A 19871-nucleotide genomic window follows, 5' to 3' on the forward strand; every position below is an offset into this window, starting at 1 on the left:
AAGTAATATATTTTGTATAGATATTTTGTAATGTACACACACACACACGCATATATTTCCAGTCCATCGCTGCTAGTGTCTGTTCTTGTACTTCTTTAGTCCTCGACACTGAATGTGTGAAGCAGTGCAATCAGTCGTTTATTACCAAGAGAATCTTGTGAAGATTTTCAGACAGATGGTGAGAATCACAGATGCTGCAGATACTATAAAGAAGATCCTCTGAGTGTGTGTGCGTGTGTGTGTGGACATAAAGACGGCAGCAGAAGCCCAGACGAAGGCCGAGGGCCGACTGAATCTGCTGGGATCGATAAGTGCGAGGTAAATAAGGCCTCCCGCTGCGGTCAGGCTGCTTAACGAAGCCCTGCGCTCGTCAGGTGTGTTCAGATAAAGACAACACCAACCAGCCCAACATCTGTTCTCTGACGGAGGCGATATATTACATCCCGCTGCCGGAGAGCAGAGAGGTGGAGCGGCCAGCAGGAGTCTGCTAAACATCCTCTGATCAGCGAAAAGAACATCACAAACACCGAGTCATGAGAGAAAGACACTCTCACCTGATCGCCTGACACACACACAGACAAAATATCAGCAGGAACAACGTTTGACCATCACCAGATATCATTTAGACTAGAATAATCTGATTCAGGCCCATAAGAATGAGTAGATCAGCAGAACATGTAGAACAGAATATATAGATAGAGATGGTGCAGACAGACAGAATAAGGCCACTCGGAATTACTCCGGTGCTGGTGTAACAGAATAAATCATGGCAAATCAGGAAATTCACCACATTTCAAAGCTGGAATGATCTTCTCAAACCCACCCAAAACAGCTTGAAGACACCTGAAAACGCCAAAACACCTCCATCACTGTAGCCACTCATATAGACCCATACAGAACACACTCTTTTATTCTGTGTCTTTGTACTGCGGCTTCGTTCACGCCGTCGTCTCCTCAGGATGAATCGTTTGTGTCGTCGCGTTTCTCATTTCTAAGGCGTTTGGATAAAAACGCCTGCTACGTAAATAAATGTCAGTGTAATAATGAAGCATATATGAAGATCTAGAGACAAAACAAACCATACGTCAAAGCTGTACTAGACTCAATTACCCATAATCCTCAAGGGAGATTAGTCTAAATCTAGAGACTGGCACTAAAACATCAAGAGCCCTGTTTCCTAGGGGAGGGGCTTCTCATGCAAATTTGACTAAACTGATTAATTTCAGTGCATCTCTATCACAAACAGGTGAGAGGATATTATCAGTCAGGGTCCACAAAAAAGGAAGCATGAGTGTGTGTGTGTGTGTAATTATCTCAGTGATGTATTACTGTCCTAAATGTCCTCCACACTTTAGCGTCCGTGTGAACCGGCGTTGGAGTCTCGCCCGACCCACGAGGACAAAATGAGCCATTCGAATGCACTAAAATATGTGTGTGTTCAGCTCCAACAATGGCTGAGCGCTGGTTATATTTATAATATTTACATTAAGAGGCGCATTCTGGTTTAACTCGTCCTCGTGTAGATGTTTAACACAGCCATCTGCCTGTAATTTACACCAGAGACATTTGCTCATAAACCCGCTCTAATCCAATCAGCACGAGCGACTGCACATCGCTCGTGTCGTTTAACTGATCGCTCTTAATGTGCACCCTTAATCTCTCGCCCTCCTGCTCCACGCAAATCTGATTTTACATCTGTAATTACAGAAAGAGGCCTGAGATCTCACGTCTGACACGCTGCAAGAGGCGCTTCATTTCTGAGGAAAACACACATAAAACGACATTAAACAGTCCCGGCATCATTTCAGGGCATTTGTGTTAACAACAGAGGCATTTCTGCTCTACTAGCATGCTCTTCCTGAACGCTCTCCGTCTGCCGCTGCTCAGACAAACAGAAAATCCAACAACACTCCAGCGCTGTAACCGTCTTGAGGAATCAGGTACGATTCTTAAGGGATGTGAACATAAGACACGTTCATGAGTTCACTGAGAGCTGGAACGGAACAGAACGCAACATAATGCACAAATCACATTAAGGTTCAATTCTTTATAGTTAGTTAAGTATCATTCAGTAGCCATTTTACAGCATTTACTTGGTTTATAAATTTACTATTGTTCGTAATTGTTAACTAATGGAGAAATGCTGTTAAAGCGGTTCATTTTTAGTTCAGTACACAAACTTACTTTCACAAATTGAACCCTACTAATCTTAAAAAATAAATAAATAAAAAAAAATCTAGAACAATGAAATTTAAAAAGACTTGACTCAATCACCGCAGAAAAACTTGAACCATCCGCAAAGTACTGAGAGCTTCCGGTATCGGTTCAGAGCCGACATCACATCATCATTAGACTGTGAATCGCTCCGTGATTGGAGACGGGCAGCACTGGATCAACATCAATTACGAGCATCACAATGACAGACGTAATGACAGAAATTTCAATTTTGGAAAGACTACAGACCAATTATTTGTTTTTAAACATTCGGGATGCGCGTTGCAGAAAACTCGGAAGAGTTGTCACTCAGCAATACGCACTGTTATTCAACGAAATTGACGTTATACAGTGGGATAGTCTTACAGATCCGAAACAGGGATGACGTTTTTGTGGGCAGTTCAAGTAGCAGTTCAACTGTCTTCCTTATTTTTCCCATAAGAGCTGGATTTGTAGACAAGATTTGTAAATTTTTTGTGTCTGGCTTCCGGTCTCATCCACTTCCAGCTATTTTTAGCTGCACAAAAAGCTCGTTTAGCTGCTTGATATTGCAAACTGGTGTGTCTTACCATATTATTAGGGCCAGAGCCCTGAAAGGGCGAGAGCCCTATTGTTTTTCGAAGGATTATTCTTCTTCTTATTTATTTATTTATTTTTTTTTTTTTTTTTTTTTTCAAGGTTTTGGGGGGTTTTGGGGCCCTTAACATACTCAAAAACTCTTGAAAATCGGCACACACATTGGAATCTGCGGCCATTAGGACGTCCCAGAGGCTGGGACCCGGGCGTGGCACAGGGGCTCTACAGCGCCCCCTGGAACACTTTTTAAATCTTGATGTATATCCCACACATGCTTGCACATATACATATGAAACTCGGTACACATATAGATCTCACTGAGCCGAACAACTCACGCACTCTGTGTCATGAGCTAATCCCAACAGGAAGTGAGCTATTCAGGGCTGTTTAAAAAGCGCATGCTCTGGAATTTGATATACTAGTCCTAGGTTTTTTACCCAATTGCCACCAAACTCGGTCAACCTGATCTCAAGACATTGGAGATGAAAAATTGTGAGGGGATTTTTGATATCTCCAACGGTTTGGCCATGGCGAAGCATTGAATTTATGGCAAGAAATGTGAAACAGGAAATGGCTAATAACTTTTGCATACATCGTCTGATTTTGATGAAACTTCAGCAGTTTGTTTGTTGTATGATGCCGATCAGATAGATGTGACTATTAGGAGTCAAAGTTATAGCGCCACCAACTGGCAACAGGAAGTGTGTCTCTTTTAAAAATGCTTTGATATCACATGGTTAATTTTACCCGATTTGCTTCAAACTTCATCAGAATAATGTCAAAACACGGCCGATGAGAATCTGTAAAGGGATCGTGGATACATTAAATGTTGTTGCCATGGCAACGTGTCAAACTTTAACATTTGTTTCCTGTGTTTTTGGGGCACTTAATAAGGTTGGATTTTCATGAAACTCAACACACACATCAGTATTAATGACAGTTAGACGCTGGCAAAAGCTCTTAAATGGGTGTGGAGGCGGCGCTCTATAGCGCCACCTTTTGTCAAAAGTTGGGGGGGTTATTTTTAGCTACAGACACCAAACTTGGTATGTATATTGGTCTCATCAAGCCGGACAACTTTCTAATTTACACCCATTAGCTGCGATCAACAGGAAATCTGCTATTTTGATTTGAATGTGGATTTTTGGAAAAATCAGGCTATAAACAAATTCATACTCCTCCAAGCAGGAATAAGTAGTTCATACCAAACTTTGTCAACATGATGCCAACATACTGAAGATGTTAAATTGCGAGCGGATTTGGGATATCTTGAACGGTTGATTTATGGTGATTTATTAAAGTAGCAGTAAAAAACATAACCATAATTTTAAAATGCAGCATCCAAACACTTCAAAACTTTTTACATACATAGAACTAGTCATTCTGAGAAATAAATGCTTACTTCCACTGATATAAAATAGTCTACTAAAAATAGAAAATTAAAAAACTATTAAACATCTGATCTCACTCTAACTCTCTCACTCTAACTCTGTGTGTGTGTTAAGTGTGTGTGTAAGTGTAAGTGTTGACAGTGGGGGACGGTGGCTGTCAGAGACTGAGAGAGACAGAGTGTATTTAAAGTGTATTATCCTAACTCGTCACAACTTTTTACATATGAAAAACAAGTCATTCTTAGGAAATATGTTTATCATATTTTCAGAGACCACAAAAACATTTTAAATATCACGCATGTAAACTAGCAGATGAAGACTATAATACCAAGGATGAACACAAGATGACCTCATAGGATAAGGAATCTTTTTCAGCTCATTCTCAGTCTATCAGAATGATGTAAAAGCATTTTGGGTAACACTTTCTATGAAGCCCAATACATTATAATGGTATTTATAAGGGATTATAATGAATGCATAATGCATTATAAAAACCTTATAATATGTTATATCATCTCATGAATAATCATAACAACAATTATAATACATTAAAATACTTGAGTATTTGAGGTTATAACTTTTAAGATTATGATATTTTATAACACAATGGACAACATATCAAATCTACTTAATTTATAATGGACTATATCATATTACATTTATTTTTAACATTATATATTATGTATTATTTTGATGGTCTCCCTAGTCTATTGACAATAAGCAATTGTCCAAATACATGTGAACTAACACTCCTTAGAGTATTATAAATACGGGCTTCATAGAAAGTGTTGCCGCAGTTTGCTTTTAACCCTTTCATTGCTGTAACCCTTCAATCCAAACTGCCACAGGATTACTGTCTATGCATGTGCCCGCTGGGCACCATTTTCCTGATGCTACCGGCATGGCGATTGCGCTGGGGGCGAGGGCCCGTCATCGCTGCTTGCAGCTATATTTTGAATGTATTATCTTAATTATGAACACACTGGTTTGTAGTGCAAACTGTTTTACCGTTTACTGCGCTTTGATTTTCTTCTCCTTATTTCCCTATGGTGGATTATGAACCGGACGTTTGAAAAACATTACCAGAAAACAGCTCACTTCCGCACTGAAAAATAAGGTGGATAGAGCCATGGAATAAAAGAATTTTAAAAAAAAAAGGTAAATTTGATTTTAGATTTAAGAATTCTGACTTTATTCTGGCAATTCTGAGATTATATCTCTCAGTTCTAATAAGGAAAAAAACAATTCGTCATTCTCTCTTTTTCCCTCGGCTCAAAATAGCAGTTTACATCCCACGCTTCTGCCAATAAAATTCTGACAAATTCACTATTATAATTCACTATTATAACCCGAATTAAATCGAGTTATAAAGCCCTTTTCGGTATAAACTTGCATTTGGGAGAAAAAAGTCAGAATTGTGAGATAAATAAATAAATGTTATGTAAAAATGTTAATAGCAATAGGTTTAAAAAATATTTCACGCTGTAACAGTATAGGGCTAATACAATGAACAGCAAGTGTGAATATAATCTAGACCTATTGTTTAAATCAGATTTATGCTTTAAAAGTAGAGTAATCATAGCAGGTTTCATCCATAGGATGTCCGTTTAGCTTCAAATGGCGTTTCTGACCGCAGTATTCCAATTTTGACATCGAAAGGCACAAAAAAAACAGTGTTTTTCTGCAACCACTATGTGCGCGCAGCTGCAGGTGACGTCACTGTGACGTCTACTCCAAATTGATCTATTGCATGAAATGTGACATTTAATAGTATTCGATAACACTGTATGTACTCAAACATACATTAGGAAACAAATGGAGCACTAGCACACCTTTATACCCCATCTAACCCTGAAGGGGAAACACTAGACTCCCTTGCTGAATTTTTCCCAGGGAAATGAATCTCTAATGCAGAAACTAATACAGAAGTCACACAATGACTGCCGCGTCCGTTTAACGAGATTATTCCCGCCGTGTCGTTCGCAGAAAGTCAGAGTGAATAACTCAAGTCTCTGCCCACAAGCTGCTTTACATTTTCTCAAACCCATCGACACGGAGTGAAAGAAACGCATCTCAATATCCTTTTTCTCAAAAGGACAAACGTTTCCTGCGGTCACAGCGGTGCTGCATTGGTATGCTGTTCTCAGTTTAGCCGAGAGCCAAGCACTATCAAACTCTCCACGACCTCCGACTCGCAGCCCAACACAGAAAAAAGGGAATACTGAAAAACAAATGTGACATGGAGAGCAGAATCTCAGTTTGTGTCATATGAAAGCCAATAAAGACTTTGAGTGGCCCACGGAAACAGCACAGGCATCCCAAAACCCCCTCCAAAGGCTCTAAATATACACATAAAATATTATATGCATACACAATCACTCACACACACACACATATACACACATATTATATATATATATATATATAACCAGCTAAAAGCCACCTTGGTCAAAAATGAGGTAATGAAAGTGAGTGAATGCTCCTGACACATAGTATACATCCATCAAACACTTTTACTTTAAACTCGCTAAATTCCAGCCTCAGCTCAATCAGAAGTACCAGTACTTGCATGATCATTTTAAAGAAATACGTCAGATGGATTTAGGGGCTTTTGCATCTGAACTATATATATTAGGGGTGTAACGATACATGTGTTCGTACTGAACCGTCACGGTACGGGCATCTCGGTTTGGTGCATGAGGCCATACAACGAATACAGGCAATTCATCCTCAATCCAGAAGGGGGCGCCGGCAATGAGGCGCTTTTGTTTCACTGTATTTTATTTTGATAAAGTACCAACTGCGCTGTCAGGTTAACAATGCTGGAAGCCTGGAACTGATATGTTTTGTGTGTGTGTGTGCTTTTGGTTTATATATCCTGGTGGGGACTTAAACCTGAATACACACATACTAATGGGGACTCGTGTCACGATGGGGACCTAAACTGAGGTCCCCATGGGTACAAAAGCTTATAAATCATACAGAATGAGATTTTTTGAGAAAGTAAAAATGCAGAAAGTTTTCTGTAAGGGTTAGGTTTAGGGGTAGGGTTAGGGTAAGGGGATAGAAAAAACAGTGTGGACAGTATACAAACCATTGCACCTATGGAGAGTCCCCACAAAGATAATAAACCAGACGCGTGTGTGTGTGTGTGTGTGTGTGTGTGTGTGTGTGTGTGCGCGCCGGCTAAATCAAATATATTTCAAGTATTTATTCCTTGTATGTATATATGTACTATATATATATATATATATATAAAACATTATAATTTGAAATAATATTTAGTATTTTCACATATAGGTGGATTTTTTTTTTTTTAATTTGTACTACTGTCTGTTCAAAATAAATGGAAAGAAACAGCATAACAAGCACAGTAGACTTGTTGTTTTTTTTCCTGTTGTAGCGAAATCGTATCAAACCGTGAGCCCCGAACCGAGATACGTACCAAACCGTGACATCTGCGTACCGTTACACCCCTAATATATATATAGTTGAGTGCACAGGTCTGCAATGCATGTCTGTTTTGTTATAACCAACTTTGAGAATTTATACAAATGTAAGAAATATGATTATTTTTAAGTACTACCCTTCAGAAACTCCATAAGCTAATTAATAAAATAATAACACTTCACGTTTCATTCTTGAGCATCAGTGAATGTTTGCAGCTTTTGTAATGGTTCTGCTTGAGTCTCTCAAAACGAAAGCTGGATCTCAACAACATACAGTTACTGCTGCAAGGAAGATACACAGCATCAGAAGAGCCAACAACAGCTCACCAGCATCATGTGTATCAGTTCAGTTATTACTATGTGAAAGAGCTTCATCGAGCAGGACTACGTTTATATTTGCATAACATATTGTGAGCACTACAGTTTTGAAAAACGTGCTAATGGACTTAAATGTGGAAAATAGTTAAAACAGTGAAGGTGCCATAATTCAGAAATGTAACCAACAGAAAGATGGTGTGCAAAATGAAAAAAAACAAAACAAAACAAAACAATAAAATTACATGAAATTAAATAAAGAACTGGCTAAGATAATAGACGAAGAACAGATGAGATGAGGAGGAGGAGGAGGAGAGATAGAGAGAAAGAAGACAGCAAAGCAGTGGGTCTGGAGGAGAGAGTAACAGATGAGTGTAGACGAGTATAAAATGGATCTTGCCGAGAAACTGGATTGCTTTCTGGAACTGAAGACAGCGAGCGATTGGGAGAGAATTGAATGAAACTTGCTTTAGAGGAGAACGAAACATTAGAAGCAGCGATTCATCTCTCTTAGAACAGCCTGAACTGTCTAAAGAGCCCAACACAAAATGTCCAGAAGCGTCCATTCAGAGCAGCCACAGAGAGACAGAGAAAGTCCAGTCGAACCAGCACTACAGTCTATAAGAGTCGAGCGTTCTGTAGCACGACCATTACGACAGTCCCGTTTAATACCGTGAACAGAAGAATACAGCACATCAAAGCGCACAGAGCTAAATGCGAGTCTACGAACGGCACCGTATATATACACATACGTATTTAATATAAATTCACCCGGACTCGTCCTAACCTAGGTTTCAACACAAACAAGCAGAACCAGCACAAGTCGTTTACCTTCTTTGCAGTACTTCCCTCGGAAGCGCGTGTGAGAGCAGTCGCAGTGGACCTCGCCGAACTGGACGGTGCAGTATCCTCCGTTGAGGCAGGGGTTCTGCTTGACGCACAGATACTCCAGATCGTTATGAATGCCGTTGCTGTTGAGAAGAGTGGGAGGCATCTCGCCCACCTTCAGATTGGAGATCAAACCCATGAACGGAGGCTCGTATTTCACCGTGCTGGACGTGAGGGCGGACAGACGTACGTCCGGCGGGATGCCCCCCACGAAAAGGTCGCTGACGACGGCCATTTCTTTGCGCTTGGAACGGACTTCCGCCACTTTGGTCTCCCCGTCCACCATCAGCATGGTCTCGCGATAGTTTCGGGTGAGCAGAACCATGTGCCAGCGGTCGTCGTTGACGCGGGTCTCCATCTGCAGGGAGGCCGGTTCGGCGCAGTGGATGGCGAATCGCAGCTGCAGGTGTCCGCCGCCGACGAGCAGCTCCAAGAAGTCACAGTTCCCGCCATCGTCGAGGTAAAGAACCAGCGCCTTGCTCACGTTGGTCTTCAGGCTAAAGCTGAGCTCGCCGATCGAGCCGGCCTCCCAGCGGGCGTAACGCGCCCACTGGCCCAGGGCGCCGCCGAACTCCAGGGCCCCCGCCGACAGAAAGAATCCGGCTAACAGCATCGGCCACAGGGGCCAGAGAGCGGACCGACACCGTGACTTCATTTCACCCGCCCTCACGACACGAGCTCAAAAACCTGCTCTCGGCAGAGGCTGAGATAGCGGTCTCGGAGTGCAGAGTGTCTCGTTGGCTTCGCCTGAGAGATGGAAACGATCGCGGACGAGCTGAATTCCCAGCGCTGCCGGATCAGCACAGGCACCTGCTGCCAGACGGGCCGACCGTTCACTCGCTTTCTTTCTCTTTCTTGGCCTGTCTCCACTTTATCCAGACTCTATCCGTAGTCTCTCCATTGGTCGGTGCGTCAGGCACAGGCAGGGGGGTGACGAGGGATAGATGGGAATTTCTGCTTTTTATCCCCAGCTTGGTTGCCAATTTAAGTTTTCTCTGAAAGGCTTCCAATTGTGATTTCAAAGCACTGCGATTCTCGGCAATGAGCTTTCCTTCGGGCCGATGTTTCTAAAGGGGACGGAGAAGCGTGATGCAGCTATCTTGCGTCCTGTGGACCACAGGTGACGGTCATGTTTGAGTCTTTACCTGCGGTTCACTTGTCCATGTTCATCCGAATTGCCTTATCCTACATGAGGAATCACAGCAGGAACGTTCTACTGGCCTCCGGACTCTGGCATTCTCCGGACCTGCGAGACAAAAGGAAACATTTGATTAGCTACAGCACTATACACAACCGTACTTAAATACAACCAGACAGGGTTGCGGTTTTGAGGCGGATATTCGTTGACAAACATTCATCTGCACAGAGCTTCGTGAGGCTGTCCACATCTCTGCACAGCAGAAGCTGCCTGCGGTGTTTCAGATCTGATCAGGCATTTCTGTTCAGTGCGAAAACGACCTGCTACACGCTAAATCACACGGTCGACTTCAGAAAGTTTGAAACGCTGTCTTTTGTCGGGCCCGTGTGAACGAGCCATTGGAGGCCGGCAAACGCGACGCTCTGACCCAAAACTGTGAAAATACCAAAGTCATGTTTCAAAAAAACACACAAGAGAACACAAACGCTCAGCCAGACCTGCAGGGTGACACAAATTCATTCTCGGTTCCACTGTATCGTCTCTCATTACGCTGATGTATCTTAATGAAGATCTGTGCTGAACACTGATGTTTATATTACAGCGCTGCTCTAATCTCATCTGAAACAAAATGGAGTCGCTGTCTGGAAAGGCTGATTGCTGCTCTTGACCTGTCGGCCTTCAACTAAGACCTGCCCATTATTTCTGAAGAGAGAATTTAACTGCCCGCATGAAGCGCTCACAATTAAACACTCGTCTTCCTCCACCGCATCTCCCGGCTTAGGAGATCGGCTCTTCTTTGAACTATTCCTTAACTCCTCCTCTTTTGTATGTCACCTTGAATAACAGCATCTGCTACATGAATAACGCGCTACATGTAAAATGCGATTGTTTACACATTGTTTTGTCTACAGCCCTGAATGTCAGCGGGGACCATGTCAACTAGATGAGCCCCAGAGACGGACCATCAATGAGGAACTTACTACGTAGACGGCCGTCGGCGCAAGACCACGGGAAGCAGATGAGTCCTCTGCAATCTGACTTTGCTGCAACATGGAACTTTTGCATTATTGACACACTACTGTCCTATTTAATACTGTAAAGTTGCTTTGACACAATCTGTTTTGTTAAAAAGCGCTGTATAAATAAATGTGGCTGACTGATTGATTGTTTAACTTCACAGAATTAGACCACTGCCGTCCCTTTAACACACACCCTCAGCCCAGGACATGACACGTGACCAAGTATGGTGTTCCATACTCGGAATTTGTGCTCTGCATTTCACCCATCCAAGTGCACACACACATACACAGCAGTGACTAGTGAACAAACACACACACACACCGTGAACACACACCCGGAGCAGTGGGCCAATGAAACACAGCCAATGCTGTGGCACCCGGGGGAGCAGTTGGGGGTTCGGTGCCTTGCTCCCCCCCACTCTCTAACCATTAGACCACGACTGCCCCCAAATCAAGCGCTCTGAAAGTTATCAAGTCATTCTGAAAGATTGTGTCCTCACATATCAGAGATCATGCACACTGCAGTGACATGAATTTCAGCTAAAAGATCCAACTATGTTCTTTTAGAGTAAAAATGTATTATAAATGCTGTAAACAAGTATGGTAATATTGAGCGACCACACCGAATAAATCTCGCAGGAGAACGCGGAGCCGCGTTTAATCCCGAGCCATTTATTAAAGGGTCAGTGATTGTCAGATGATGATAATGAGCCTCTTCATGTGTATGAATATATAATGTCCACTTCAGAAACAGCAAAGCACTTATTCAACATCCACGTGCCCCGTGGGTCACACCACTGAGAGTGTGTGTGTGTGTGAAACTTAAACATGATCTATCGGGTCATTTTCTGGTTGGCTGCTCTGTTTTTGGGGGTTTCTGAACTCAGGTTGTCTCAAGTTATCAGGTGCATGTGGACTTCCTCTGCAACACTAAACACTTTCCACTGGTAATTTTACTGCTAGGCAAAGGCCATAGTGTTGTGTTGACCTCTGACCTTCAACAGTTGTTGCACTTTCTAAGTTATGCTACGTTATATAGTTTTGCACTGTTTTTTGTTTCAATATTTTAACGCAGTGACCGCGCTGGCCCCGCCTGTACCTCATCTTACATTTCATATAGACTGCTGACAAAAATGATGCAGGGCAACAACTCCACAAATGCAGTTATGCACTAAAATTCAAGATATTGGTGCAAAAAATGCCCCGGTATGTATTTTGTCTCATATATTTATGTATATCACATTCACATATCGCACAGGCAGCGATAGCAATATGACACAAGTGCTGATTTTGTCCCGATCTATCGTGAGATTAAATGTGATTTTATGCAAGTTCAGTAAATAAGATGTTGATATTGTGTTATATTTGAAACACAATGTGTTTTTTGCGCATTTTTGCAGAGAACATACTACCTTTGAAGCCGTAGCAGAACTGCTGTGCGTCTCAGAGGAACACTTGTTGAGTTTCCGAATAAATCCACGTTTTAAATGAATTGTTTAAAATGACTGAACTAAAATAAAGAACATTTATTTAACTGAAAACTAGTTAAGCTGTATGGTCACATTATAAGTAAGCAATACCTGAGGGTTAAATACAAGAAAACCATATTGACCCTTACGAAAATTAACCATGATTTTATTATAGTAAAAGTGTAGTAACCATGTTTTTGGCGCATTGATTACCATTTGTATAATAATAGTTTTACTACAAATACCACGGTTAAACTATAGTTACTGTAGCAAGACCATGGCTAATTTGTGGTTACCATGGTTTAACTATAAGAACCATGTTTTTTGGGTTTTATTTGTAGTAAAACGATGTTTAATTTTCGTAAGGGTCGCCTCTCCATCACTCTCCAGAATAAAACTATACTGTAAATGTTATCGGCGTAAAAATCAATGCATAATCTGCTGTAATGTTTACCAAAAATCGCTGCAAATACCTGTATAGTGAAGCTGTCTCTCTGTCCTACTGAAACACGTTCAAACGTAGTGTCGACGCTGCTTTGTTTGTGGAGCTCCGTGAATCACGTGACCGCGTGGCGGCGACGCCGGCGAGATCAAAGCTTGTCGCGGCTGTGGCGTTAACGGAAGCGCTACATTTTAGTGCGCCAAAACGGTATTTATCGTTTGAATTTAGTATTAAAACTTACAACATTTGAAAGCTGAAACTTTGTTTAAAATCGCAAGCAGAGTTGCCAGTTTGGCGTGAGATTTACATGCACAGAGTCAGAGAGAGACACGGAGCCTGAACGCGCGTGTTGGCAACCCTGTATAACACTGATATACGTGATCACCGGGGTTTAGACCATCCTATTTTGTATTTACAAAATGAGTTTACAGGCAAATTTGCTTTATTTATTTTCCCCGACGTCAAAATCGGACACATATAAGTGTTAGAAAACACGATATGTGGCTGCATCGATATCCACTGACCACTGGATATTTGTGAAGCTGTTAGGGACATTATATTAAGTGCAGCAACCTTTCGTTTAAACTGATCACTGATCGTTTGTTTTACTCACGTTTTCGCCTCTTCCCTATTAAATCCGTTGACGCTGAAGGATCTTTTGCCACTCAGTCCGGCTGAGGGGGCGTGTCCCGGCGGGAAAGTGACGTAATGCATACAGAACGTTCTACAACAACGTTAGGTTAAGGATCTTAAGGTTGTATTTAGGTTGAAAACGTGTAAACAACAACAACAAACACATAAAAAGCAAACGGAAAAAATCAAGCAGACAGTGCCAGTTACAGCACAGAACGTGCACGCACTCAAGTCGGCCTGTGTTTACACTGTTTCATGTTAATGCTGAGAAAAACAATATCCACATGTTCGGGTGAAAGTCTGTTCCTCAGTCTGATAACAGTAAGAACTCTTGCCGACAAAGATAACGTGTGCTAACAGTTTCTTAGCGCTTTGTGTTAAACCACTCGAACTCGAGGAAACGGTACATACGTGAGATCATTTGACTGTCAGGCGCGCTCTGTTCTCGGGTCAGTCGTGAATGCGGTGATGCACAGCTGTCTTTCCTCAGTCGACCGTGTTTGGATTTCATGTGATTTCTCATTGTGGCGGTGAAATTAAGATAAATAAGTTTCAGTAATTCATTTGATCAGAAGCAACTACATTTTGTCAGATCATTTAGTAAGATCAACTGGTCTCCGTAAACCCTAACTTCGCCAGGCAGATGACGACATTCTGTGATCGATCAAGCAGTGCGTTTAGTTTGATCTGCTTAGGATTTATCATGGATTCTCTGCGTTTACGGCCAGCAAATGAACACAACAGTAAAATTCGAATAGTGTTTTTATTTTTAGAATAATAATTACAGACCGAATCTTCGAATGTTCGACTATTTGTACACAGCCCTATTTTGTGTTGAATCAAACTTTCTTTCTAAAGAAAAAGTTTGTAACGTCTACTTAATACTGTCTCGTTTAACACAAATATAGCTTTAAATAATCTTTTGTGGGTATTTATAGACCATTTTGTCAGATGTAAACATACTGGTCCCGATACACTTCCTGTTTCTTTTTTTTTTTAACTTTACACAAACATCACAAAAAAATACAACCAACATAACATTTGACTGCATGAAAACGTTACATTAGCACCTTTAAGATGTATTTGTATATGTGAAATAAAATAAAATAAATAAAAAACAAAAAAACAGGAAGTGCTTCTGGACCAGTGTTGTTTACATCTAGCGAAATGGTCTATACAGTAGTCAACATTTGAAGTGCATCAAAAAAGTTCATCAAAGTTGTCCTAAGACCAGACCGGGTATTGTTTTAGTTTTAGGACAACTTTGATGAAAGCTTTTGATCCACTACAAATGTTGACTACTGTATATATATTATAGATAATTCATGTCCCTGTTACACTTCATGTTTACACTAAGTGCAAATAGCTATAGACTCTATTTACACCTAGCAGGATTTTTTGCAATGTATACTACTTATTCCAAATAGTGGCAATTATCTGCACCTCACTATTGTATTACATTATAAAATAGTATGCAATAATAATCTATTGAGTGTAAATTATAATTTAGTCGTATTTTCACTGTTTTTTGTAATATTATTTTTTCATCCAATTTACATCCAATATATATATATATAAATAACAATACCTGTTTTTGTCTTAGGACAACTGTGATGAACTTTTTTGATCCACTTCAAATGCTGACTACTGTATGTATGAATCTGTGTGTCTGTCATACAGCATCCTATGCACAGATGTGTCGTTTAGCACAAGGATGCCTATTAAATCATAAGCATCGTGTTTTCTGTGTGTCCGTCTCTGAAGTCATTCCTCTGTCAGACACAGGAGAAGCAGATGAAACGTCGTCATGTCACCTCATTAGACTCATTTAAACATCAGCTCATTAAAAATAAAACCTCCTAGAACACGCGTCTGTTAAAACATTCTGAATGAATGTTAAGACATTCATTTACACCGACTAAACTCCCCAGAGATCTGAATGTTAGACGTGCTGCATGGGTTAGAGCTGAACTCCCCGTCTGACTTCACGTCATTTACAGCCTGTTCGCTTCAGCGTGTCTGTATAGTGCCGTTCACAATATATGCAGCTTTACAAAGAACTGAGCCACACACCTCCAGAGAGCAGCCAAAAATCCCTAAGAGGTTCAAGGAAATGAAGAAAAACCCTGGAGGACGCAAGACTCAGCCGGAGGAGCTCTCTTCCTCCTCGGGCTGAAACAGAAAGTCATCCGATCCTGACTAACACAGCGACATTTGACACAAGCTTCGTAACATTCTGATTTTGGGGATTTCAACTGAAATGATTCTGTACATCATGAAAAAACAAAGCGAACTGCTGCCGTCCACTTAAACAGAGACAGCCTTCACAAGCGAGAGACAGAATAAGATTCAAAGACAAATCTACTGTTCTGACTTTAAAATGCAGTTTCCCCGGTGTGCCATGAAGCATTTTCTGTGCGAGTCTGTGAAAGAGAACGAACACACACAGACCGTCAGCGAAGGGCAATTCAACCCAAACCGTCTGCAGTAAATGACTCTGTATTACCAACTTAACTAAAGTGTCAAAAAGCAATTTGCCTCCCGCACACCAAGAGCCTCAAATCTGCACCTTATTAGAGCGGCTGGACTCTGGTCTGGACCGGCTCTAATTCAGCCGACGGTCCTCAAACGGACTGAACGGATGAGAGACCGACGGAAAAAAAAGATGAGACGGGAGGAAAAATGAATGCGATCGATATGAGCGTGACCTAATGAGCTCCAGCGCACGAGCTGCCGATCGATTTATCAAACGAAAGTGTCAATCAACTGATCAAGAGGAAAGGCCTCTAGTGAAGGTCATTCAAAGACATTATGATGACAGATGAGTAAATCATTGAATAAACAATAAAGGTGTTACGATGTCAACACACAGTTAGCTTCTCGTTATTGATCATCAGTCGATCAATGATCTTCAGTCTGCGCTGATCAGATCAATGTGTCAATATGTCAGCCGCTGCATCTGTTTTTGTCATAATAGCATGTGTTATAGTTATTTTTATTTATTTATTTTATTTAATAGGGACAGTGCTCGTTAATCAACAGTAAAATACTGTAAATAAGCCCCAGTGGCTCTTGCCAGATTTAAAAAAAAACAACCTAAAATCTGAAACACAGTAAGTCATCACACATAAACATACAATAACATTTACAGTTACATACAATAACACTACTAAAGGTAATAATGTCAGTATCATTAAAAAAACAAACAAAAACAAAGCAGTTTACACATGATTACAAATATGATATGCTTTGAACCATTTCTTTAACTTATATTTAAATGTTGAATAATTTATACTACTCCTTAACTCAATTTGTGCAGTATGCCAATAGTTAAAGGTTCTAACTGAAACGACTAACCGTCCAAATGCCTAAACTGTACAGCACAGTCTCCTCCAGTAACTGATCATGTTACTCTTCTGCGTTATAAACTGGCATAAAGACCATGTAAAATCTTAAAAATCAAGCAAGCCTCAATAATCAAAACTCAATAAATGATATTGCAGTAACTATTAGTCCTCTGATCAAATATTTTAAGTGTCTGTTTGTAAAGAGATTCAACTGATTTTAAAACCGTTGCGCTTGCTTGTGACCAACTCGTAAAACAATATGTAATTTGAGAAAAAAGTGCATGAAAAGTTTTGCTGCTTCTATTGTTAAGCAGGGTCTAATATGCCTGAATAAAATTACTCCTAAATATTTAAAATCAGAAACAACCTGGAGCTTTTCTCCTTTAACAAATACATCAGGATGAGGAATCACTGTCGATTTTTGTGAAAAAAAAAACATACAGTTTTGCTTATATTCAAATGTAGATATGAGTTACGTAGCCAATCTGAAACATGGACCAATGGCTCAAGTTCGCTTGTTGTTTGTTTTTAGCATGCACATATAAAACTGTGTCATCAGCAGACATTTGAAGACTAACAGATGGACAGACTAGCGGCAAGTCACCAATACAGCGGCATGCAAAAGTTTGGGATCTCCCCCTTGCAGAATCTGTGAAAATGTGAATAATTTTAACAAAAAAGAGAAATCATACAAAATGCACGTTGTTTTTTATTTAGTACTGTCTTGAGTAAGATATTTTACATAAAAGACGTTTACATAGAGTCCACAAGACAAAAAACAAATAGCTGAAATTATTAAAATAACCCCCTTTTTTGTTTGTTTGTTTTTGGTTTTGTTTAGTGATGGTTGATGGTTGGACGTCTTCATCCTGTTCAAAAGTTTTCACTCCCCGACTCTTAATGCACGTTTTTTCCTTCTGGAGCATCAGTAAATGTGTTTGAACCTTCTGTAATAGTTGCATATGAGTCTCTCAGTTGTCCTCAGTGTGAAAAGATGATTCTCAAAATCATACAGTCACTGCTGGAAAGGGTTCAAATATGCAAAAGATGCTGGAAAACAGAAGAATCTGCAGGACCTGGAGGATTTTTCTGAAGAACAGTGCTCCGTTTAACTGTTTAGATCAAACAAGGGACTCATGAACAACCGCCACAAAACAAAAAACAGTCGTAGATCATCCAGGTAACCACACACTTAGAACTTTTTGAAGAGGGTTATTTAAATAATTTAACCCTGTTTTCTTTGCCTGTGGACATGTGAACATCTTTTTTGTAAAATATCTTACTCAGGACAGTACTAAATAAAAAACAACATGCATTTTATACGATCTCTCTTATTTTGTTAAAATTATTCACATTTTCACGGATTCTGCAAGGGGTTCCCAAACTTTCGCATACCACTGTAAACAAACTTAACAGAGCAGGGCACTCCAATATTACAGTTGAAAGGAGTACCTCATGGTTTACAGTGTCGAACACTGCTCCTATTACTCCACCACCATTACGTTTAGATTTCATGTTTTCAAGAAGATGAAAAAATGAGCAGTTTCAGCTGAAATCCAAATTGCATTGAATGCCAAGGGGCATTGTCCCTCCTTCAAGTAAGTAATCAGCTGTTTTGCTACCCATTTCTCAGCCAGTTTGGCAACCATATACTTATCGGTCTGTAGTCTTCTACATTTCTTTGGTCACCACCTTTAGAAATCGGTGTTTGCTAACCTTTCCTGATCCTGAATTAAAATTCCATTTATTTTAAGTTCTATTTCACTTTGTCTATGGTCAATATTTCTTCCAGTCAATTTATTAAGATCATCTTTCCAAATCATCTTCCCATTACCCCCTATTCTAAAAAAAAAAAAAAAAAAATCCTTTCTTATCTTTCTTACCACTTTATTTCTTAAGGATATGAAAATGTTACTATGTCCTGATTTAAGTGCCCTTTTCCATACAAAGGTCTCGCTCTTTCATTTGTTGCCAAAGGGCATCATCGAACCAGGGTAATGTCATTTTTTGTGTAGATTTATTTTTAACCTTCCTAGTAAAAGAAGGTATTATTTTCTTAATAGTTGTAAGAAACATATCACTGCTGTTCCTAATATCTTCACTACCCAATCAATCTGCCGAAGGGCATTTTTCAAAGTTATTAATTTAATTTTTTTGGAATTGTCTGATGATTACATTTTGTCTGAACTCTAATATCAATACGTTTTCTAGTGAGTTTCCGTGCCAGTAATGTGAAATTACGATCAGATATTCCTATCAGAAGATTATGTTTTCATTATTCTCTCTGGCCTATTTGTAAACATCAAATCTATTTCTGTCTGTGAGGAACTAGTCACTCCTGTTGGACCATTAAGTAGTTGAATAAAATTTAATTTATCTACAATTTCTTTTCTAGGGCTGTCAGTCAATCATTTTTTTTAATTACATGATGTTTCAATTAATTAATCCAGTAATCACAATGTTTTTTTTTTTTTTTTTTTTTTTTTGGCATTTTCTAGATAGGACAGTGAAGATATGACAGGAAGTGAATGGAAAAGAGAGAGAGGTGAGCGGGATCAGGAAAGATCCACGAGGTGGGATTCGAACTCGGGACACCCTAAGCGCAATTGCGCCATATGTCAGCGCTCTGCCCGCAAGGCTATCGGCGCCGACAATCGCAAGATAAATGTGAACATACGTAAATGAGAAAGTACCAAGTAGACATTACAAATTGTAGCTTTAGAAAGAAATATTTAGTTTGATTCAACATAAAATTTATTAGGCTACAACGGAAACTATAAACTATGGAACATAGAAGATAATATGAGAAACATCTCAGTATTTTTTCATACAATGAACATCATTGGTAACATTCAGGAATTCAGTAGATGGCTCTCTTTATGAATGGGCCTTTGAATAATTGGTTCGCACGATTCGATCGATGCGGATTCATTCAGAAACTAAACACCGCTGTGTTGCTCAGATCCAATTCTGATTCTGGGAGTCATGAT

General features: G+C 40.1%; 1 protein-coding gene across 3 annotated transcripts in view; it reads right to left on the reverse strand.

Moving 5' to 3' along the window:
* nrxn2b (neurexin 2b) overlaps window positions 1-19871 on the reverse strand; it is a 389816-nt gene that overhangs the window by 328175 nt on the left and 41770 nt on the right. For all 3 annotated transcript variants that reach the window (XM_051115791.1, XM_051115790.1, XM_051115792.1), the window contains exon 2: window positions 8777-10079. In XM_051115791.1, the coding sequence (XP_050971748.1) occupies window positions 8777-9488 (712 nt within the window). In that variant the 5' untranslated portion in view covers window positions 9489-10079. The remainder of the gene's footprint in view (window positions 1-8776; window positions 10080-19871) is intronic.

This window comes from Labeo rohita, chromosome 7, assembly GCF_022985175.1.
Source record: "Labeo rohita strain BAU-BD-2019 chromosome 7, IGBB_LRoh.1.0, whole genome shotgun sequence".
In the NCBI taxonomy this organism is placed as follows: domain Eukaryota; kingdom Metazoa; phylum Chordata; class Actinopteri; order Cypriniformes; family Cyprinidae; genus Labeo; species Labeo rohita.